Consider the following 25,111-nt stretch of genomic DNA (forward strand, 5'->3'; position numbering starts at 1 on the left):
TCGGTGCCAGGATACAACTTCCACCCGACCGGAGGGGGGAGCTGGAGGGGGTGGTCTCTACTTATATATACTTAGATACTTTCCCCACAATGCACTGCAGGGTCCCAAGACCGCCACATAGCTCTTTAAAATACAAGCAACAGCAATAAATGAAAACTAAAATAAATCCAAGTCCTATTCAAAAAAAAATGTTTAATAATATTTTTTACAATCTCTTTCCTGAAGAAAAAAACAAAATAACAAGAAAAAAAAAAAACATCGTAACATAAAATCTTCATTTTCTTAAAAAATAAATTAAGATTTACAAGGAAAACCAAAGAGATTTATAACAGCAGGAATATAATCTGGAAACTCTGAAGAATAGATTAAAAAAATAAGTCTTGATATTCTTGTCGTTCTTTTTTCCTTTGGCTAAACTTTAAAATACAATCTGCTTTCAATACTGACGTGTTTACACCGCATGGAACGGTGTGTGATGCGAATTAAGGAAAATAGCTTCCTATGTGGCATACCATCGGAACAAACCCAAATCCACCCGTAGCTCCTTGTTCCATGTACATCCGGGGTCTCAAACTCTGTCCTCAAGGGCCAGCAATAGGCCAGGTTTTATGGTTATCCCTGCTTCAGCACAGGTGGCACAATCAGTGGCTCAGTCTTCCACTGATTGAGCACCTTTGCTGAAGCAGGGATATCCATAAAACCTGGCCTGTTGGTGGCCCTTGCGGACTGAGTTTGAGACCCCTGATGTACGCATTAGATTGCTAGCTTTGTGGGCCAGGATCCATCCGGCCTGTATTGTGGTGCTGAGGATGTGAACTTGTCGTGGACCAGGTGGGTCAACACACTGTACGGTGACATTTAGCATACAAATACTTTGACCCAGAGCCACGGGGGGCCCTTATTAACTTAACGAGACGCTAAATTCATTAACTCTGGGGTTCCCAACTCCAGTCCTAAAGACTCAACCCCACCTGTTGGGGGGAGGATGACTCAGGATATCCCTGGTTTTCAGGATATCCCTGCTTCAGCACAGTTTGAGCCACCTGTGAAACAGGGACTGATTGAGCCACCTGTGCTGAAGCAGGGACTGATTGAGCCACCTTTGCTGAAGCAGAGACTCATTGAGCCACCTGTGCTGAAGCAGGGATATCCTGAAAACCCGACCTGTTGGAGGGCGGGTCTTGAGGACTGGAGCTGAGAACCCCTGGCATTAACATGCATCTTCACAGCTCACTAGCATCAGGTTAAGTCACATTTTTGGCCTGAAAGGGCTTTGCGTTGAACTATAACGGCCGCCAGTGCCAATGAGATGCAAAGTAGGTCTTCCCCCTCACAACGCATACAGTATCTGCAGAGATCCATTACAGTTACAGCAGGGATCTGATGGCGTTACTCCCATGTACACCCTGACATATGGGCTCTGCTAGAGGGGGCGTGTGGGAGGGGGAGCCTGTTTAGTGTACTCCCAAGTCACTTGTAACACACCTGTGTATGAAACTGAACACACCTGAGATTAGGGTTTCCAGGCGGCTTCTCCAAAAATACTGGACACAATGGTGAAGGGGGCGATGCGCTCGAGACACACACACCTCTCTGCTCCATGCAGTATCCTCCTCTCCTTTTCCCCACCTCCAGGACCTGACACCACCTCCTGATTGGCTGCATTACCCAACAGCAGTCAATCAGGATGCAGGAAGCTTCCCAACCGGCTAGCACCAGCCCTGATCTCTCCCTGCTCGGGGAAATCCCGCGGCCCCCCAAGCCGGTCAGGTCACTATGTCCAGAGAGGTAATACCGGTATACACATACACGTCCAGTATTACCTCTCATTTTTTACTGGACAGTGTCCAAATACAGGACAGTCCGGTTCAATACTGGAAACCTGGCAACCCTACCTGAGATATATGCACATTTCAATCATTTGCATATCCAAATTAGCATACATCCCAGGTATCCCGGGTGTATTCTGTGTCGTGCACAGTTACCGCTCAAGGGTATGTTTAAAGGTGTGTTTGAGGAGGTATATGAGTGATTTGGGACTTTACTTAAATAGCACGCTAATACAACAACCGTTGTTTTTGCATATAATTGGCTTTGTGGACAGGCGTTAACCTCAGGGGAAATAAGGGCTTAGGCTTTAGCGGACGTCCCGTTGTTACCACGGGATTAACGGATACCTGTGGGTTTGGGCCCAAGTCCTGTATACCCAGAGGAATGACAGGAATAACACAGGGAACAGCCTCACAGTTACAGAGCGTTTGCAGGAGGAGGAGAGCTATGGAACAGTTTGCATGTTGTGTAAACATGGAGTTCAATGCCATATAATATGTCACATCTGTATGTACTGTATAGTGCAGTGCACACTGACAGCTCCATATAAACATGTTAATACTTTCATCTTTTCTCTGCAAGAGGGGCCAGCAACATGTTACAGAGACAGCACTATACACAGACATTGCCCTAAACTTACTGACACTGCTCTGCACATACAGATACACTGCTCTGCACATACAGATACACTGCTCTGCACATACAGATACACTGCTCTGCACATACAGATACACTGCTCTGCACATACAGATATACACTGCTCTGCACATACATAGACAGATACACTGCTCTGCACATACATACAGACAATGCTTTGCACATGCATACAGATACACTGCTCTGCGTATACTGACAGACAGATACACTGGTCTGCACATACAGAAAGACAGATACACTGCTCTGCACATACAGAAAGACAGATACTCTGCTCTGCACATACAGAAAGACAGATACACTGCTCTGCACATACAGAAAGACAGATACACTGCTCTGCACATACAGAAAGATAGATACACTGCTCTGCACATACAGAAAGACAGATACACTGCTCTGCACATACATACTGTACAGACATTGTGCTGCACATACTGACAAATACACTGCTCTGCACATACTGACAACTCACATACACAAAGATATAATTGTGTGTAAACACACACGCACTGTATATAGATATTGCTTTGCTCTACACATCTGTATGTACATGTGTGTGTGTATACACACACACACACACACACACACACACACACACACACTGAAACAAATAGAAAGACACAAGTCGGACATTACACTCACGTTGCTTTGTCCGACAGTGAAACAGTTGAGGATTTCTACGCTAACTCTTCCAACACCTGATTGTTACAGTGACGTGAGCGCTGGCTCGCTCTGTGAGACCCCCCTCCCTCCCCATCCAAGGGTTTGATTATCTGACGATCACCTAACTTCTCAAGTGTCTTAGCATATAAACCACAGTCACAGTGGAACAGGAAGGGGTTAAACAAATTCTGTTATGTAGCACCGTAAAAGGATCTGGGAAAGCGGACTTCCCCCCCCTGAGGCCGCCAAATACCCCATTGCGTGTCTCGCCCCTTTGCCGCTGGAAGAGCCGGCCGCGGTTTTGCTGCACACTGGCCCCACCAGCATTAAAGGCGTTCATCGTAAATACTGGCTCTTCTGAGTATATAAAATATAGACTCTGGTGAGGCGGAAGGAAGGCGCGTGGAGGCGGGCGCGTGTCTCTGTGGCGTTACCGCCTCTCCTGGGCCCTGGGCCGCTGCAGGGCGTGAGTGCAGGAAGCGCAGCACGCCAGCTTGTAATAGGAGTAGACGCAGAGCCGGGCCTGGACCACCACGGCGCAGTTGTGATACCGGTCCCTGCAGTTTGCGTCTGGACGAGAAGAAGAGAGATCAAGATTAGTCAGGACAGATACTCGAGGTCGGACGCGTCCTTAGTTAATGGAACATCTATATATATATATATATCGTATACAGTAGTTATATTCTGTTCACATAGAATTAAGCTAAATACAACATAGGATATGGTTCGTATTTACAATGGAGCAGGGTAATTGAGTACTTCAGTATTTATTTGGACTGAAAAATAGGGTGACCATATTTCACGCATGTGCAGTCAGCGCTCACCGACTGCGCATGCGCGAAGAGCGCTCGCCGACTGCGGATGTGCGATCTGCACTTGCCGGCTGCTCGTGCGCATGCGCGGTGATCTGAGCTTGCCAGGTCGTACTCATGCACATGAGCTGCCAGCAACTGCAGATCGCGCATGAGCAGTCAGTAAGTGCTCTTCATGCATGCGCAGTTGGCGCTCGCCAGCGGGATAGAAAACTGGGACAGAGCCCATAAAAACGGGACTGTCCCGGCTAAAACGGGACATCTGGTCACCCTAAATATAAAAAGGTTTTCGAGAGTTCTCTTCTCTTCCTCAGGTCAGCTTTGTGACCCGAGGAGGAGAGGAGAACTCTCAAAAGCTTGTCTTATAACCTCAATTTTTAGTCCAAATAAAAAAGGCATCGACTAATACTGAAGTACTCAAGTACTATCGCAACTGGACTAACGGGGCTATTTCTGTTTTTATTTACCATGGAGAATTGAAGGTGTTGTACAGAATATGGTGCCCGCGGATAACCTTTTCCCACTCCTGGGCCATTACTAACATGATTCATTATGATTATATGAATTCTTTACTGGGAATTTAGACTCGACTTTTTCAGCTCAAATTTTCCTCCAAGGACTGGGCCGTGTTCTTCTCACCAATAGTATATACGACTCCAACACTATCGCCCATGTCTACTAAGCAGCCTTTTGCGGTCATGGCACTTTCCGGCGTTGGAAGACACCTTACAGTCCGTTGACTTGAACACTGCTGAGTAAATATGGTCCTTTACCCCTGGGACTGCAATTGTCTCAATCTGTGTCCCGCATTGTTATATTGCATTCAGATATATGTCTGGATAATGTATCCTTCATTCCTTTATTCACTCCCCTTATCATGTATTCTATGTTTCATCTTCGTAAGACTCCCCTCCCCCCCCAAAAAATATACATATATAAAATAAATGTTTAATAAAAAGTTTAAAAAAAGTTTTTTTCCAAATCCATGAACACCTAGCTAAGCTATCCAAAGAAAAATACCCAGAAGGCCCTCTGATAAATGCTATATTAGGGTGTGTATTGAGGCTTTACATATATATTTGAATAAACACTTTTGTTTCTCTGTTATAAATTATATATAACACTGCAGACGCAGAATCACAACCGTTGGGATTCCCAATATAAAACAAGATAGCATAGTTCTAGTTCTGAACCATATTACTAGGTTGGTGTGCAGACGGTGGTCCATATTTACCCAGCAGTGCTACGTTTAGGGCCAGGCCATTTCAATGACCCCAAAGATGTCGAGGCGTAGTTTGGTTTTTCGATGCAAACCAACTACATCTCACTCATTAGGTTCCCTAGAAGTGGAACGCGCTGCAGACCTGCGTTTCGCTGGTCTGTGCTGTCCCAGAAGTACCCCGGGGGGGAGGGGGGGAGAGATCATTGAGGAATCACGATTTCTAATTCCCCACAAGAGAGGACATAGCAATCATTTTAAATTCAAAGTTATTTTGTTTGTGAAATGTATCCCCAGCTTAAATATTTGAATGCAATGCAGTCAGCCCAGTTACAAGGGCAGTATACAGCTGCAATCCGGTGACATGGGCTATGGGCTATGGGCTCTTGGCTGTCATTGACATTTCCTTGCACTGTATAGCAATCATTGTTGGTTATTAACCTCTTTGCTGCTGGAGAGGCCTGAAATGCAATGGAGGTTCACAGCCGGTCTGCTTCCTCGCTCCCCTCACCTAGTTCAGAGGAGCAGGGCTGCGTGTTGCATACTCTTTTATCATCCGGTTTGGTGTCCAGATCGCAGAGTTGGCTGAAGCTTTTGTCAGCCAGCAGGCACCTCACTTCCCTCGCCTGAACACCGCCAAGGCAGGACTGGGAGCACTGGAGAGAAAATAAGGCAACACGTACTTAATGGCAACTATATCGGGAGATGCTGATCAAGAGATACCCCCCAACAAAACTCAAGCCCAAATCTGCCAGTAAACCCAGGCATAGATTAACACAGGGATACAAGTGGGCACCTGAACAAGTAGACAGTACAGTTCCAAAGTGATTGGAAATAGTTTCAGGCGAGGAGAATCCGGCTTGTGCAGCCAACACAACATAGACAACCACATTTTTCAAAGTGCAGGTCTCCTCTAGGACAGAGATACAAAGTAGAGCTCTGCTCACAAGTTCATAATGTAATTCTTAATTAGTGTGACAGCCAAGAACAGAGGAGGAACCACGTTTCAGGTCCCAGATGGACCTTCCATCATGTTCTTGGGTGCCACACTAAATGAAGAATTGCAGTATGAACGTGTGAGTAGAGCACTACTTAGTACCTCTGTCCTAGAGGAGACCTTCACTTTGAAGCATTTGTTTGTCACCAGATCAAGTCGACACAACAAAGCGATTGGCCTAAAGAGAGAACCAGGAGGGAGGCAGAGAAGACCATGCATATAAAGTGACGGGGGACACAAAGGCGACAGATAAACAAGCTGGCAAGCAGGAGGTCTATAAACCTAAGGAAAGGAGGAGGGGGAGATGGGAGATCAGGGAGAGTCAGGGCTGACAAACCGCCAGTGTTTAGGGGAAAGGACTGGATATCAAACAGCTCACTGGACTCGCCGTTGTTGGCGGAGTTGAAAGTAACGAAGGTTGACAAGATACGGTCAATTTGTTACTATGTTAAAGTTAAACCCCACCCGGAAATTGCAACAATAGGAGCATGGAAACAAAGACACAAACAGATATAGCTGCAGAGACTAATGTGACAAAAGATGGAAACATAAGATGTATGTTTGATTGTAAGATCTCCAATAAAAAAAGATTATACAAAAAAAAAGGTAAAAGGTGTGTCCCCCTCATGTCTCTGTGACAGGGTATGAAGGCATGTGTCTCTTACGTGTCTGCGGGTGAGGTATGACAAGTATGTGTGTTTGCGGGAGGGGTGTAACAAGTATGTGTCTCTGCGGGAGGGGTGTAACAAGTAGAGGTATGTGTCCCTGATGTCTGTGTATTAGGAGGGGGTGAGAGGTATGTGTCCCTGATGTCTGTGTATTAGGAGGGGGTGAGAGGTATGTGTCCCTGATCTCTGTGCATTAAGAGCAGGTGAACGGTACATGTCCCTGATATCCTTTGTATTACGAGGTGGTTAGAAGTATGTGTTTTCCATGTCTCTGTAGACAGAGGTTAGAGGTACCATGTGTTCCTGATCTTTCTGAGGTAGGGATATGAGAGGTACCATGATGTTTCTAAAGGATGGGGTGACAGATGTGTCCCCCATGTCCCTGTGAGATGGTATATGTCACTGGTGTTATAAAGGTATCATGATTGGATTGCTTTGTCACATTGCTCTTCCCTGCAACTTCCACATTATAGTGTCACTCACAGCACTCCATGGGCTGGAGAACCAACGGGAGCCACAGGGTCTCACGTTGCAGGATTGCAGAGCGAGGGGCTTCTCCAGGTGGGAGCACTCGGAAGGGTCTGTAACGTTAAACTCTGGGCCCAGCTTGCTCACACAGATCACATCCCGTCTCTGGGATCCCTCGTCACAATCTGCGGAGCACTACGGAAACCACAAAACAGGAAACATCATCAGAGCATGAGGTCCACCTGGCCCCTGAGACAATGCATGTGTGTGGAAACATCATCAGAGCATGAGGTCCACCTGGCCCCCAAGACACTGCATGTGTGCAGAAACATCAGAGCATGAGGTCCACCTGGCCCCGAGACAATGCATGTGTGCGGAAACATCATCAGAGCATTAGGTCCACCTGGCCCCGAGACAATGCATGTGTGCGGAAACATCATCAGAGCATGAGGTCCACCTGGCCCCGAGACACTGCATGTGTGTGGAAACATCATCAGAGCATTAGGTCCACCTGGCCCCTGAGACAATGCATGTGTGTGGAAACATCATCAGAGCATTAGGTCCACCTGGCCCCGAGACAATGCATGGGTGCGCGGATTGTAAGGTTTGATCCTGCAAGGGATAGATCTGCACCACTAATGATGCTGCCAACAACAGATTGCTGTGGTCCATTCTGCTTTGCTAAATTTACAACGTTTAGAGCAGGGGTTCTCAACGCCAGTCCTCAAGACCACCCTAACAGGTCAGGTTTTCAGGATATCCCAGCTTCAGCACAGATGGGTCAATCAGAGGCTAAGTCGAAGAGTTCGACTCAGTCTTTGACTGAGCCTCTGATTGAGCCATTTGTGCCGAAGCAATGACTGATTGAGACACCTGTGCTGAAGCAGGAATATTCTTAAAACCTGACTTGTTACGGGGGGGGGGGGGGTCTTGAGGACTAGCATTGAGAACCTCTGGTTTGCAGAGTTCCTTTTAGTCTTCCTGCATTTGACTTCCATATGAAATGCAAATCATACAAGTTTTCTCTTTCAGTTTCTGAAACTTTCAAGTTACATAAGGAGGCAGAAGAGATGGAACATCAGCCTCACGTGTGCTCCCGAAGGGGCAATGGGACACACTCCGGAGAGGCTGATGTGGTGTTACTTAGAACGGAAACATGTGCCATGCGTGTGTCTGCAATACTATTGTCAATGGTTTTACGTAGCAACACAAGAGTTAAGCGCAGGTGACCGTGGGTTTTATCATGTCTTGCTGACATTATTGTACACTTTGTGCGAGTTACACCACTAAGTCTGAGCCTAGCAAACATAAGTTAGTTGTATCCACATTGGTGAACTTTCTAGCACTTGAAACACACTGTTAGTAAATCTCTGCCATACGTGGCATTAGCAGCTGGCATGATAAACATATATAGTGTGGCCCTGCTTACCTGGCTCCAGGTGCCCGTGTACCACAGCACTGTGCGCTCACATGGCCCACTGTTGCACACCCGCATATCTGATGGTTTCGCTCCCACACAGCTCTCTTTGGACTCGTCTGTGGAGGAGCTGGAGAGACAGAGGACGGAGCGCCTCTGGATGCCTGTTCCGCACTCCGTAGAGCACTGGATGGGGACACAGCGGGAGTCACAATGTACAAGGGAAGCTCGAACCTTCAATGTACCTGAAATTCCATGCTAAGTACTGTACATGCCACTTCTGATCCCACAAGTACTATACATAACCTATAGGTTCAAATCCTGACAAGTAGTAAAGTAACAGAGGTGGGGGGAGGGCATAGGTAGTATGATACCTTTTTATTGGACCAACTGATACAGTAGTTAATAGGTTACAAACCGCACAGGGTTCTTCATCAGGTTAAGCATATTGGCCATACCTTCATATTGACCATACCTTCATATTGACCATACCTTCATATTGACCATACCTTCATATTGACCATACCTTCATATTGACCATACCTTCATATTGACCATACCTTCATATTGACCATACCTCCATATTGACCATACCTTCATATTGACCATACCTTTACATTGGCCACACCCTCATATTGACCATACTCGATGAAGCACACTAAGGTTTGAACACTGAGGCAGCTATCAGTTGCTCCAATAAACGTATCGTACTATCCGCTCCTTCTCTGTCACCTTACTACACGGGAAAAAAAGGACCAACATGGCTACTAATCCTGACAAATTATCTTCTTTCTAGGTTGCATAAAAATGAGAATCGGTTAACTACAGTAGGGGTACACTACTGCAATACAGGTCTCTTGGACCTCTGCAGTATTGGAAACTTGATGCACAAGAAAGTCTTGTACGATTGGTATGCTGGTCCATTAAAAGATATCACAGTCTACGAAGTACCTTCCCTTTCCTGGGACCAGTAGGGCTGCTTGCACCCTTGACTGAAATAGTTAGGAAATTGAATTTCCAGGGATGGAAATGAAGGTATTTTAATGTATTAACCCCATTGCTGCTAAAGAAACGTGCTGCATTGTACAACACATACAGTTATGTGTAGGAACACAGGCAATGGATTTATCCTTTCCCACGTGACATATTGTCCTGGTAGCATGTGCTCATTGGCGCATACGCCTAACCCAGGGGTTCTCAACTCCAGTCCTCAAGACCCCCTCACGAGGTCAGATTTGTTGGCTATCCCACTGCTGAAGCTGTGATAGCCTCCAAACTTGATCTGTGTGGTGGTCTTGAGGACTGGAGTCGAGAACCCCTGCCCTAATCCTTTGTGTCTACAAGCCACGTAGAGTAATCAAACAGCTGAGAGGCGTTACCGTGGAACTCCAGTCATTGTGGAACCAGCTCCGGACACATGGCCCCATGTCGCAGGCCTCATTTGTTCTGGGACGCAGGCGGTTGCTGCACTCGCCCTCGCTCACAAGGTCTCCTTGGTTGCTGATGCAGCGTACGTGGCGGGTCTTTTGTCCGAGGCCACACATGACAGAGCACTGTGGATCCGACAGCACACGCAAACACAGGGTCATGGGACAGGAGACAGAAAGTCATATTACAGGATTTGTGTTGGTAAAATTATGCTACTGTGACATTATTTAGTGCTCCTCTCTTAAATCTGAGACTTCCATGCAGTGAAAAGCCAATAATTAGGAATTTGTAGAGTCTTTAAAGGAGAAATCTAAGCAGGCATTTTTTTTGCCATATGCATAAAGCAGGGCTGAACCCCATTAATGTCCACTCTGGGGACCCCCTGCTTCCAGAGATACTTACTTCTGAAGGGACTGCCGGTATCTCCTGCAAGCCTAAAGCTCCTGCATCACGTGGGCCAATTGGAAGCTGCACCGGATGATGTCACAGCTTCCTATTGGCCCGTAGGGCGCGGGAGCTTTGAAAAGCGGCCATTACATGATCTCTGCTAACCGAGAGGAACAGCTACCAGCACCCGCTATGGAGGCAAGTATCTCCGACAGCAGAGTCTCCCGGAGCTGAAATTAATGGGGTTTCTTTTTTTAACAGAGGAAGCTGATCCCCATTAATTTCAACTCAGGGAATCCCCTACTCAATCCGATGTTAAAAAAAAAGGAAAATCGCTTGGATTGCCTCTAATAAAGTGCAAAGCGGGGATTGCTTATGAGAAGCTCATCGCAGTTCTGTAGAAGCAGCTGGAGGCTGAAGTGGGTGTGAAACTGAGAACACTGTTGTGGTTGAGAAACACTCAATGTTACTGCTCCTATGAACTGATACTCTTACTTTATGGTAAGTGAGGTTTATCACTATCTGATTCATCTTCTTTGCCGTTTGCACACATGATTAAGAATGATGCGACTCCTGGAGGATTCGATGTTACCAGAGGATACATAAACAGGACTAAAGCACAGAACAAGCTCCCAGCACCTGGATACATAACTACAACGGGAACAAACTGAATCCACTGTGATATATCGGGTATATTTCATAACAATTACAAAGTTACCGGGGACGGGTTTGAAGAATAAGCAGTGTCAAAATCTTCGGCCAAGCTGAGAGCATGTCAAATGTTGGAGAAAGTTTCATATAGGACCAGGCATGGCCGTGAAGGCTACGTTGATGGAATAACTATTGTTATGGGTAATGTTGAGCTATTACTTTCTAACCACTACAAGTGATTGTTCAAGCAGCGTGATGTGGGAGTGTAAAGTGTTGCACACTACACAACCGTGCCAGCCACACACTACACAACCGTGCCAGCCACACACTACACAACCGTGCCAGCCACACAGAGTAACATTCCCTCAGCAGATATATGTGGAATGTAGAGGAAGGAACCAAACCGCAGTATAATTGTTCCTCTGACGTTCTCTGTGCTGGGGGTGGGAGGGTATGGAGGTGTGCCCACGACTCAATGTGTAGTGCTACTTTAACCCTTCGCCAACACAGGTCAAGTAGGCGGCACTATTAGTGTACGCATCACCGCAAGCGACGTCCTTACCGTGCTCCAGTTGGTTTGGATCTCCCAGTTGCTGCAGATTCGGAGCTGGCACGTCTGCGTGACATTGGGTTTCACCAGGTTCCCGCACCTCTGTGGGTGCACCATGGTGGTTCGGTTGGCGTACATCTGCCGGCAGAGGACCTGACGATGCTGTATCCCTGCGCCGCAGGTTCTACTGCAGACTGACCAGTCACCTACATCCCAGCTGGGGCCGGGCAGAGAAGGGGAGGGTCACAGTTAGCGTTATTAGACTGCCTTATTCAGCAAAGGTCCCAGACTTCATTCATTTGTCTCACCCCGGGTGTCTCACACATGGGGGACTCTAATGGAAACACACAGTTGTCCTGGGAACAATGGACCTGTTAATCACATAAGCCAGGGGTGGCCAACTCCTCAAAGGGCCACCAACAGGTCAGGTTTTCAGGATATGCCTGCTTCAGCACAGGTGGCTCATTCAGGGGCTCACTCTTTGACTGCACCACCTGTGCTGAAGTAGCCCTTAAAGACTGGAGTTGGCCACCCCTGATATCGGCAACACTAACACTGTAACTTGTAAACCAATCACTACATATGTCCTTAGCTGGCAGGGTTACAGAGCGATGCACAAAGAGGTTATTCTGCCAATAATTAGGATTGATCCATAACCGATAGCATACTGCCGCAGTTATATATGGTTGTGTCAATTATCTTGGCCCCTTTAGAATGAGCAGTGCATCTGTGCTTTACTTTCCACCACAGAGCTGGCTGCATATTCATTTTCGAAACGCATTCTATTTGTGTAAGAAATGATTTTCTTATGACTATTATTCCGATGTATTCAGCACCTCCGGAAACTTCTCGATTCACTTCCCAAGCGTTCTGTAAAACCCAGTGAGTGAATTAGGAAGTTATGTACTTTGCAATAGTCTGAGCGCTTCGGGACAACAACTATGCCAACCAGAAGCTGTCCGATGTCTCTGTTCTAGATGATGATGATTAAGTAGTATGATTTTTATGGGGGGGCGGGGGGGATTTCTGTCACACTGCACCATTATGAAGCACATGGCTTTCGTGCTGCAATAAATCACATCTTTCACTCAAACAAGTCGGGAATTGCTGAGATTATTGTCGTTCTTCGTACTGGATGTCAGACTGAATACACACCACGTCTCCTCCTAGCTTTGTTTGGTTAGGTTGATGTGCACATTCCATGTTGACGTTTCTTTTTAGAATCTGCTAATTATTTTTCTAATTGTTTTAACAGTATTTTATCTTTCTGACATCAGTCTCTTCTATGTTGACTGTTTAACCCATCATCTAAAAAATCTCAAGTATAAGTAACCTTTCCCCCCTAAAAACTAGATGCAGCTTTTAGATACTGGAAATAAAAATGCTCCTATATTACCATGATGGTGCCCGAAAGAATTGAAAATGTCCACTAGAGGGAGACATAAGCACAGCAGTAAGACCGCTCAATCAACCATACATTGCGCAGTGTGCTTCTCAATTTGATTGTTTTCTACCTCAGACACTTCTGGACAACATCCCCAAAGGGGTCAAGAGTATAGTCCACCCCCTACATCCCCAAAGGGGTCAATAGAGTATAGTCCACCCCCTACATCCCCAATGGGAAGTCAATAGAGTATAGTCCACCCCCTATATCCCCAAAGGGAAGTCAATGGGGTATAGTCCACCCCCTACATCCCCAAAGGGAAGTCAATGGGGTATAGTCTATCCTCTACATCCCCAATGGGGTTCAATCCTCTGAACACTTCCATGAGATTTCCTCCTTCAAGAAACGATCCTCCTTGTGGGATCACATCTATAGCCAACGTACTGTCTACCCCCAGAGTCATTTATAATATCCCTTCTTTTTTTTTTTTTTTATAACTTGTATTTTATTGAAAATTCCTTCTTGAAGAAATTGTGTTCCTATTGGAAATGATGTGCCTCCATGGAATTTAACCCTTTCGCTGCCACAGACAGTGGAAGGGTTATGGAGGTCATCTACTACCTATCTAATCTTGGCAGCAGCTTGGTGGATCAGACGGTCAGGGACAAGTGCATGTTGGTGCTTACAAAGCTGGGCAAGGCTGGGTGTTGCAGGCTTCCTCCACGGGGAATGGCTTTGTTGCCATATCGCACTCGTCTTCACTAACTTCCTCCAGGGAGCTTCTAGAGACGCACTGGAAAACGGGGTACCAAAAGCCTACAGCAAGAGCAGAGACAACAGGGGGGTATGAGTGGCAGGTACCCTCTGTGAAATCACACCGTGTTTTAGATCTAGTGAAGGATTGTACACTGTTGCAAACATCACGCGTACATAGCTTTAGGTCATGTGTAAGTGATATGTCTGTATCCACAGACTGTTAAACTAATGAATGGATCGGAAAGTCAGCTGGTGGAACACGCCACTGAGATTTATACTCCTACTTGATGCATTTCTGCTGTAGAATTGCACCTTTTTACAGCAGATGTATAACTTGGGTAGTTGATATGAAGTAAAACTACAATAAAAGCAACGAGGTTGTGAGTAGTGAATAGTGCCGAGGCCTCGTCCTTACCTTTCCCACAAGTAACAGAGCACTGCGTGTTACCCACTCGTTTCCAGAAAAACGGCGCCTGCTCGGGCCAGTAATGCACGGGGGGCGCAGAGAGCGGTGGGACGCGGATGTTACGCTGCAGGGTGCCAGCAGGTCTTTCTGAAGGTGTTCTCACTTGGGGGAGTAAGCCTTGATTTCGGTCATCCGGAGGATAACCCCGAGAGCCTGGATGTGGAAGAGGATCACTGGAAGACATCATTCTTAAAGCGCCTAAGGACAAAGTGGACAATCGCTGATGGGTATCATAGTGAAACATGGGGTAACAACATGAAAAAGCAACTGCAGCAGGCGTAAAAGGAAGAGTTTGGCACATCCCGCGTGACACATTTGACACTGTAAGTATAGATATAGGATAAAGTATCTGTTGTCTAAATTTAGCATAGGTTGAACTTGATGGACGCATGTCTTTTTTTCAGCCTCCTCTACGATGTAACTATCCCATTATAATAAGACGCACATCGCCTGTTCTTTAATATACTGATGTTGAGGGAAATATCAATATCATGAGAAACTGGTAATACAAAGTTGCTGATGCACTGACTCCAATGCACTTAGATGCACGGAAGACATTGTGTTTAAAGCTATTATACCCCTTATGCGGGGTAATGCACAGTTAACGATGTATCAACTTCCATTCACTTAAACAGACGCTGATACGTCGCTGTGTGATACCCGTCTTCCCATTATATTCCATATGGGACCCTGCAGAATTCTGTGCCGTTCTTCAGCTGCTTGCTGCTCACACGGAAGAAAGAGTCTGTGTCTCACCATAATCCTGCCGCGGGATGTGAGAGGGGTGTCCGCGGTTCTCAGGGTTTACAGGGGACGAAATGAAGAACTGGAACCAGACCCCGGGGTTATCCTGCTGAAATATCATCTGTGGGGGACAGACCATGTAATGCTACATTCACTGAGTATTGTGCAGGATTTTACTTAGTAAAAAGTTGCTGGCCTGTGCCTTTTTCCCCAAGTCATTCAAAGCATGGTAATCAAGCAAGGTTTGATTTTATACAACGCTTATGCTTAAAGCTGCAGACCAACCAATATCCTACATGTGTTTTTTTGTTTTTTTTAAATAAATCAGTTCTGTACTATGAGAAAATATTTGTAGAATTAAAAAAAAAAACTATTTTAAAGACATTTTTAATGTATTATAGTGTAATGAGCATTTTTGTTTCTATAGCAACCATTTACAAAGTCACATCCCCTTCCTCTTCTGAAACACGCTCTGGCACACCCCTTTTTGAGCCCTGCCCTCTCTCTAGCAGTGCACCAATTGTATCTAGTGACTGCCTGGTCACATGATCTTTCCCACAGAACTTTGCATCTTTGGTCCTCTTCTGCTGCACTGACAGAGATTTAACGAGCCGAATCTTCGCCGACCGATCACAGGAGAACGGATCGATCGGCAACATAGCTAATCACTTGTCAGTGTTCAGATTGTATTGATGCGCATATTGAATGGATTTTTTTTTTCTTAAATGGCAGCTTGAACTGCAGCTCCACGCGATCCCCCGGCATTAATTGAAATGCCTTGGGGAAAGAGTGCGGGGCCCCTGCAACCGCCGTGCCACCCCCTGAATAATCTCGCGCCCCCCAGTTTGCGCACCACTGTTTTAGACAAATCCTCTTCATGACAGAATGAAGCTTCATTATAGGCGTAAATACGAAATTAGTTCACCGACTTTACACAAGAGTCATGACACATACTATTGTCCGCGGATCCGGCTCCATCACTCCGAAACTTCCAGCAATTACTAACAATCAAAAACACCACTTTATAAAGGGGATTTCTATCTAATACAAAGTGAAGGCGATTCAGCACTGCAGGGAGAGGGGTTTGCAAGGAAAGAGGTCAATTGCATTCGTACTCCCAAAAACTGTTTTCCAAGCACTGCCACGTCACTACAACATACTGGATGTGTTGTCTGAACATAGACTGCATAGTGTCTGGATAGGTACAGTACACAGGAGAGGAAAGAGCGCTCCATGAACATTACATCCCCCAAATATCAGCCCACTCGGAGTTAAGAGGAGCTGACAATGCCGGGATCGCTCTGACGCTGCAGAGATTGACCAGAACCCATGTAATACTACCCAGCATCTGCTCTGCATTGTGCACAATATGTTCAAATGACTGCTGAGACAGAGATATGGAAACCAGAGAATCGGCTCAGCCTGTTCCCGTGACCTTAGGACATTTGGTAGCCTCATCGTCCTATTAGACCTGTAATTCTTGGAGGACACCCGTTTGTTTCAAGAGGCATCCCCCTCCCGTTGGATGTAAGGCATCAATGTCTTTGGCCTTCAGGGAAAGGAAGTGATAGGAAAACAGAGAGGTAGAAATAAACGAAAGTGAATAGCAGTGTTCTCCTTCCCCAGGGGAGGGGTATTTAACTGAACTGCTTTAGACAAAGAAAGCCCACAACGACTGCTTCCATGATCCTCTAATGCAGGGGGGTGCAAACTTTTTTCCCTGGCCCCCCTGCCGGCAGTCACCTCACCCCCGCGTCCCCACTCACCGGTGTCATTTGACGCTGCGTTGCCATGGCGATGGGTGTGGAGCCAAGGTAAGTAAAGGTTTACAGAGGCCCTGCAGCTCCCCCCGGCACTTAATTTAAGTGCCTTCGGGAAGCGCGCGGGGCCTCTGGAAACCGCGCACCCCCCACCGGCAGTCTCACGCCCCCCAGTTTGCGCACCGCTGCTGTAATGCAGGGGTGGCCAACTCCAGTCCTCAAGGGCGACCAACAGGTCAATTGGCGGGAGCTTTGAACAGCGGCCATTACGTCATCCCCGATAGCTGAGGATTACGGCATCTACTATGGAACTACGGAGCTCCGTATCTCCAGAAACAGGGGGCTCTCGGAGCTGAAATTAATGGGGTTCAGCCCTGGAGACCCCCGCTTCAACTATATATAATGACATTTGCAAAAAACATTCGCCCGCATGGATTGCCGCTTTTTCATGCCACACTAACACACCTGTTATGTGTGCAGCTTGTGTACATTCACTCTGCGAGGTGTTTCCTGTGAGGGTGAGATCACACTTTCCATAATCTCAGCTCACGACTCAATTAGCGGAAGTGAATATGGATCACTAAATGCAGCCGTACGAGCGAGAAGTTACTGAAACTACGGCAGCGGTCAGTAGGGCAGCGGTCAGTAGGGCAGCGGTCAGTAGGGCAGCGGTCAGTAAGGCAGCGGTCAGTAAGGCAGCGGTCAGTAAGGCAGCGGTCAGTAGGGCAGCGGTCAGTAGGGCAGCGGTCAGTAGGGCAGCGGTCAGTAGGGCAGCGGTCAGTAGGGCAGCGGTCAGACCTTGGCCTGTAAACAATGAAGCTACTTACGAAGGAGTTGCACTAAAATTAGATCACTCATCAAATCTAAAGCTGCAGTGCCACTTAGCCCAATTATTTACACATTTCCTTTTATCATCTGATTAAATTTAGGTGTTACATTTTTGGTGGAATTTGGCGAATATAATCGCCTATTTGCATTCGGCGAAGAAGCAAATTCGATTACCGCGAAAAAGTAAATGTTTTTTTAAAAATTACATTCACTTTAGAAATGTTATCAAAGTTGTAACTGCCACAAACCCATACGCCCCACCCTCACACACACCCACACGCCCACCACACACCCACCACACACACACCCTACCCACCCCCACCCACCCTCACACACCCTCACACACTCTCACACACACCCACACACCCCACCCACACCACACCCACCCTACCACACACACCCCCACCCTCACACACACACGCCCCACCCACACCACACCCTACCCACACCCACAAACCCATACGCCCCACCCTCACACACACACCCACCCACCCTCACACACACACCCACACGCCCCACCCACACCACCCCCACCCACACACCCCCACCCTCACACACGCACACACACACGCCCCACCCACACCACACCCTACCCACACCCACAAACCCATACGCCCCACCCACACACACACACCCACACGCCCCACCCACACCACACCCACCCACACACCCCCACCCTCACACACACACGCCCCACCACACCCACCCGCACACACACCCACCCTCACACACACACACGCCCCACCCACACCACACCCTACCCACACCCACAAACCCATACGCCCCACCCACACACATACACCCGCACCACACCCACCCACACACGCCCACCACACACCCCCCCACCCTCACACACACACGCCCCACCCACACCACACCCTACCCACACCCACAAACCCATACGCCCCACCCACACACACACACACACACCCACACGCCCCACCCACACCACACCCACCCACACACCCTCACACACACACACACACACACACACACGCCCCACCCACACCACACCCTACCCACACCCACAAACCCATACGCCCCACCCACACACCCACCCACCCTCACACACACCCACACGCCCCACCCACACCACACCCACCCACACACACACACCACACTCTACCCACACCCACAAACCCATACGCCCCACCCACACCACACCCACCCACACCCCCCCCCCCACACACACACACACACACACACACACACACACACACACACACACACACACACACACACACGCCCCACCCACACCACACCCACACGCCCCACCCTCACACACACCCCCACCCCCCCCCCCCACACACACACACATGCCCCACCCACACCACACCCTACCCACATCCACACACCCATAAGCCCCACCCTCACACACACACACACACCACACACACCACACCCACACCTACAAGCCCCACCCACACCACACCCACCCACACCCACACACAATACAAACACCCACACACCCTACCCACACCTCCAAACGCCCCACCCACACCCACCCCACCCACACCCATACGCCCCACCCCCACAAACACACTTTTTAAGCCGGGCTGCTATTTTTCTACTTTTAAAAAGACTAAATATCAAATTTTTAACAATTTTGCTAGTTTGTTAGAACTTTTGGTGCCAAAAGTTTGCTTGCAATGTTTGCGGGTTTCCGAGCGCATGAAAAGGTTGATGGGACGGGGCGGGGCAGCGGCTCTGGGCGGGTTACCACGGATGTAATGTTAAGTGCACAGCTGCAGCTCTTATTTTCTATGGTTTATCCAATTTTGGATTGAGATTTATTTCTGTAAAAGCGCGTTCTTCCTCACTCTGAAGTTAGTTTTAGTGCCGGGTAAATAAACTATCAGCCGCTGCCGCTGCCTTTTCTCAGTTGCATCTTTAAGGCAAACTGCATGTTCCCTGAAACCATTTTCTCATGGATTGGTTTGCCCGGAGTATCGCCACAGACGTAAAGGAGCAATCAATGTTGTTTCCCCTCTCCTTTGTTTTAATATTTAGCATTGAATCAGGGGGTCTCCAGAGCTGAAGCCCCATTCATTTTAGCTCCGGGGACCCCCCTGCTTGGGCCGGACATACCTTTGGGGGGGCCTAAGGCCGCCAGTGGGGCCCCTCCTCCTCCTGCAGGCATCATGACGTCGGGCCGTAACGTGCCGTCACGTTGCCATGGCAACAGGCTGCATCGCCATGACAACGCGACGCTGCAGAAGGAAGGCCGCGCCACATAAGGAAGACCTCCCCCAGCTACACACGCACCTTGGGGTGAGCAGTACTGGTTCAGGGACTCCCCTGCTCCCTCCTGTAGCTCTCCCCTCTCCTGTCAGGCGGAATTTGGATCTCGGCGCCGACAGGAGGAGGGAGAGGACGGAGCGCTGGGCCTTGCTCGCCTTGCCCTAAGGCCGGCGCTGCGGTCCTGAGATACTTACCTGCGAAGGGGGCGTTGGTTTCTCCTGCAAGTGTAAAGCTCCCACGTCACGTGGTCCAATAGGAAGCCGCATCAGAGGATGTCACAGCTTCCTATTGGCCCGCAGGATGCGGAAGTTTTGAAAAGCGGCCATTGTGTGAACCCTGCTAGCTGAGCTAGAGTGGCTACCGGAACCCCCTATAGAGATAAGTATCTGCCGTAGGTGTGATATGTACAGGCTGCTGTAGGTGTGATATACACAGGCTGCCGTAGGTGTGATATGTACAGGCTGCCGTAGGTGTGATATGCACAGGCTGCTGTAGGTGTGATATGCACAGGCTGCTGTAGGTGTGATATGCACAGGCTGCTGTAGGAGGGATATGCACAGGCTGCAGTAGGTGTGATATGCACAGGCTGCAGTAGGTGTGATATGCACAGGCTGCAGTAGGTGTGATATGCACAGGCTGCAGTAGGTGTGATATGCACAGGCTGCTGTAGGTGTGATATGCACAGGCTGCAGTAGGTGTGATATGCACAGGCTGCAGTAGGTGTGATATGCACAGGCTGCCGTAGGTGGGATATGCACAGGCTGCAGTAGGTGTGATATGCACAGGCTGCTGTAGGTGGGATATGCACAGGCTGCTGTAGGTGTGATATGCACAGGCTGCTGTAGGTGTGATATGCACAGGCTGCAGTAGGTGTGATATGCACAGGCTGCAGTAGGTGTGATATGCACAGGCTGCTGTAGGTGTGATATGCACAGGCTGCTGTAGGTGGGATACGCACAGGCTGCTGTAGGTGTGATATGCACAGGCTGCTGTAGGTGTGATATGCACAGGCTGCTGTAGGTGTGATATGCACAGGCTGCAGTAGGTGTGATATGCACAGGCTGCAGTAGGTGTGATATGCACAGGCTGCTGTAGGTGTGATATGCACAGGCTGCTGTAGGTGTGATATGCACAGGCTGTTGTAGGTGTGATATGCACAGGCTGCTGTAGGTGTGATATGCACACGCTGCAGTAGGTGTGATATGCACAGGCTGCTGTAGGTGTGATATGCACAGGCTGCAGTAGGTGTGATATGCACAGGCTGCTGTAGGTGTGATATGCACAGGCTGCTGTAGGTGTGATATGCACAGGCTGCTGTAGGTGTGATATGCACAGGCTGCAGTAGGTGTGATATCCACAGGCTGCCGTAGGTGGGATTTGCACAGGCTGCCGTAGGTGGGATATGCACAGGCTGCCGTAGGTGTGATATGCACAGGCTGCAGTAGGTGTGATATGCACAGGCTGCTGTAGGTGTGATATGCACAGGCTGCTGTAGGTGTGATATGCACAGGCTGCTGTAGGTGTGATATGCACAGGCTGCAGTAGGTGTGATATCCACAGGCTGCCGTAGGTGGGATTTGCACAGGCTGCCGTAGGTGGGATATGCACAGGCTGCCGTAGGAGGGTGCACAGGCTGCAGTAGGTGTGATATGCACAGGCTGCAGTAGGTGTGATATGCACAGGCTGCGTAGGTGGGATATGCACAGGCTGCTGTAGGTGTGATATGCACAGGCTGCTGTAGGTGTGATATGCACAGGCTGCAGTAGGTGTGATATGCACAGGCTGCAGTAGGTGTGATATGCACAGGCTGCTGTAGGTGTGATATGCACAGGCTGCAGTAGGTGTGATATGCACAGGCTGCTGTAGGTGTGATATGCACAGGCTGCTGTAGGTGTGATATGCACAGGCTGCTGTAGGTGTGATATGCACAGGCTGCGTAGGTGGGATATGCACAGGCTGCTGTAGGTGTGATATGCACAGGCTGCAGTAGGTGTGATATGCACAGGCTGCTGTAGGTGTGATATGCACAGGCTGCAGTAGGTGTGATATGCACAGGCTGCTGTAGGTGTGATATGCACAGGCTGCAGTAGGTGTGATATGCACAGGCTGCCGTAGGTGGGATTTGCACAGGCTGCCGTAGGTGGGATATGCACAGGCTTCCGTAGGTGGGATATGCACAGGCTGCCGTAGGTGTGATATGCACAGGCTGCCGTAGGTGTGATATGCACAGGCTGCAGTAGGTGTGATATGCACAGGCTGCAGTAGGTGTGATATGCACAGGCTGCCGTAGGTGTGATATGCACAGGCTGCCGTAGGTGGGATATGCACAGGCTGCTGTAGGTGTGATATGCACAGGCTGCAGTAGGTGTGATATGCACAGTCTGCCGTAGGTGTGATATGCACAGGCTGCTGTAGGTGTGATATGCACAGGCTGCCGTAGGTGTGATATGTACAGGCTGCCGTAGGTGTGATATGCACAGGCTGCCGTAGGTGTGATATGCACAGGCTGCCTTAGGTGGGATATGCACAGGCTGCCGTAGGTGTGATATGCACAGGCTGCTGTAGGTGTGATATGCACAGGCTGCTGTAGGTGTGATATGTACAGGCTGCTGTAGGTATGATATGCACAGGCTGCCGTAGGTGTGATATGTACAGGCTGCAGTAGGTGTGATATGCACAGGCTGCCGTAGGTGTGATATGCACAGGCTGCCGTAGGTGTGATATGCACAGGCTGCTGTAGGTGTGATATGCACAGGCTGCTGTAGGTGTGATATGCACAGGCTGCTGTAGGTGGGATATGCACAGGCTGCAGTAGGTGTGATATGCACAGGCTGCCGTAGGTGTGATATGCACAGGCTGCCGTAGGTGTGATATGCACAGGCTGCTGTAGGTGTGATATGCACAGGCTGCCGTAGGTGTGATATGTACAGGCTGCCGTAGGTGTGATATGTACAGGCTGCAATACCATCACTTGTAACTGGTTGGTGAATGAAGATTTGCCGGTTTGTATTAGTGCTACAGAACAAAATGAGTATTATCAATGTTTATTTGTAAAGCGGCAACATATTCAGCAGCGGTTCCGTTTCGTAACTGCAGTATTACTCCCTATTAGGGAATCAGACATGTGCCTTAACTTTCACATAACTCCGAAGCCATATCTTGAGGTTGCTTGGTAAAATCCCTTCAGTGTCTGCACAGCCCTGCAGCAGATCAGAGGTTAACACTAATCTTGGCACGTAGAGCAGCAAAGATGCTAAAATACATCAGCTACATATCACTCAACATGAAGATTAGAACTAGCCCTCCTTTTGGCAAACCTGCCCAGGAAATCAATGTCAGCGGCTGCCTTTTAAAATATCAGGGAAATATTTATCGTTTCGGTTCTTGGAATTCTGAGCACTTATTCAGATTCCAAAACAAGGCATGTTATGGTTCTCCTTTCCGGAGTGCCTGGATCCGTGCCAATCAGCGTGCGTGGCCTCATGGTATCAGCCGGACTCCACCTTGCACTGGGGCAAGAATGAGAATACAACCCAGCATCACATAAACAGGTCTGTGCTTGGAGAAGCAGCGCTCATTCTCTGTCACCTTATACAGACTATGGGGCCTATGCAGAGAGCAGCGCTTTTTAAAATTGGAGAGGGGAATAAAAAGTAGGTTTAATGGAGAGTTTTATTCTCCATATGCAGAAATGGGCGAAATCCGCTATTTTTAGCATTACTGCATGTGGAGAATTGTAAATGAGGAGATGCGCGCAGCTGAAAGGGAGAAAAAAAAAAAATCGAGCATTTTTTTTTCCCCTATAGCCGACGAGCTCCTGCTTCTTGCCAACTTTAGTTGGCGGAGAAAATTGACGAAAATCGCGCCAAAAACAGCCACTAGATGGCGAGCGCGCCTTTCTGAATTCGGATACTTTTCAGACTGGCGAGATGTAGTTTCTCGCCAGCCGCGCGGCGAGATTTTGAAATAGAAAAAAAAAAATGGCGCGTTTTCCCTAGCTCGCCATTTTCAGCTGTTTTTAGCGCGATTATCTCCGGAAAATGGAAAATGGCGAGATTTCAAATAGCGCTGCTCTCTGCATGAGGCCCTATGTGTGTGCCCCAGGCTGCCTTTCCGGGATGTGCACAATATGTGGGACACGGATTGTACATTTTGCATATCTTTGTAACCCTCATTGACATAAAACAACACACAAATGTGCTTCTGCTGTATCTTTTGATACTCAATATACAGTCGTCAAAAACATGTACTTCATTTGTTTTCTGTTGTATTTAATAAGGAAAGGCTTGTTTGATCTTTTAAGCAAGATCAGACTTCAACAACAACTGTTCTGTTACGTCCCTATAATTACTCCCTATCTTGCCTGGAAGATTCTAAATAGAGTTCCGTTGTCTTCGGGGATACTTGGCGCTTGACACATATCTTGTGTAGCTACTGGAGACTGAATACTCACGTAGACATCCAGTGCTTCGGAAGTGGGACCGGCTGCGGTGAAGGTCTCCCCACCATGCTCCTCCCGACCCGGTCGGGTGTAGATGAACACGGTGCCTCCCGCCTCGTACCTCCCAGAAGGGTCCACAGCCCAGTTACCGTTGATGATGGATTTCCCAGAACGGCTCCTCAAGGCTATAAGACAAGGTTGGAAAGTCCTGACATTTTGGAAGAGCTTGGGTTATTGCTGCCTCGGTCAAGGATGGCCCAATACTCTATCTGGGGACTTTGCAAAGGCTTTGAACGTCTGAAATCTCACAAATCCAGACTTATGTCAAGTTCTACCATTATACTCCTGGCTGGCAGTCTTATATGAATTGAAGTTTGAATATATACAGGTGCATATGACTGGCAGGCATTATGTAATAGATATTCATGGGTTTGCACTGGCCCCAGATAAATGAGTGTACATCAATGTGAATATACATTAAGACACTTCTCTTTACTTTGACTTGTGAGTAGCTTCAGATTTTCCTAATATATCTCAGTAAAGGATGTTCTGTTTCCTTTTGCTATTGGTTCATGTTCGGAACCTTTATCTAAATTGGAACAGCTGGGCAGTTAATGACCGCTAGAGATGGGTGAAGATTTGGATCCGCCGGTTCCTTTGGTCCACGGATTTCAATGGATCAATCTCAAAAAGGATGATTCGCGTTTTGCATATTTTTAATTATTATTACCAATACACTCCGGATTC

General features: G+C 48.1%; 1 protein-coding gene across 2 annotated transcripts in view; it reads right to left on the reverse strand.

Annotated features, from left to right (window-relative positions):
• Positions 1–1,973: 1,973 nt before the first annotated feature.
• Positions 1,974–25,111, reverse strand: part of ADAMTSL4 (ADAMTS like 4) — a 176,249-nt gene continuing 153,111 nt past the window's right edge. Inside the window, exons 9-18 of one of the 2 annotated variants that reach the window (XM_075607592.1) lie at positions 24,377–24,549; positions 15,107–15,215; positions 14,300–14,548; positions 13,815–13,944; positions 11,757–11,961; positions 10,108–10,281; positions 8,741–8,914; positions 7,327–7,506; positions 5,690–5,834; positions 1,974–3,717 (exon numbers count right to left, since the gene is read on the reverse strand). In XM_075607592.1, the coding sequence (XP_075463707.1) occupies positions 3,578–3,717; positions 5,690–5,834; positions 7,327–7,506; positions 8,741–8,914; positions 10,108–10,281; positions 11,757–11,961; positions 13,815–13,944; positions 14,300–14,548; positions 15,107–15,215; positions 24,377–24,549 (1,679 nt within the window). In that variant the 3' untranslated portion in view covers positions 1,974–3,577. Of the gene's footprint in view, positions 3,718–5,619; positions 5,835–7,326; positions 7,507–8,740; positions 8,915–10,107; positions 10,282–11,756; positions 11,962–13,814; positions 13,945–14,299; positions 14,549–15,106; positions 15,216–24,376; positions 24,550–25,111 lie in introns of both variants that reach the window. The other variant, XM_075607593.1, reaches the window with a different exon arrangement.

This window comes from Ascaphus truei, chromosome 7 (genome assembly GCF_040206685.1).
Source record: "Ascaphus truei isolate aAscTru1 chromosome 7, aAscTru1.hap1, whole genome shotgun sequence".
In the NCBI taxonomy this organism is placed as follows: domain Eukaryota; kingdom Metazoa; phylum Chordata; class Amphibia; order Anura; family Ascaphidae; genus Ascaphus; species Ascaphus truei.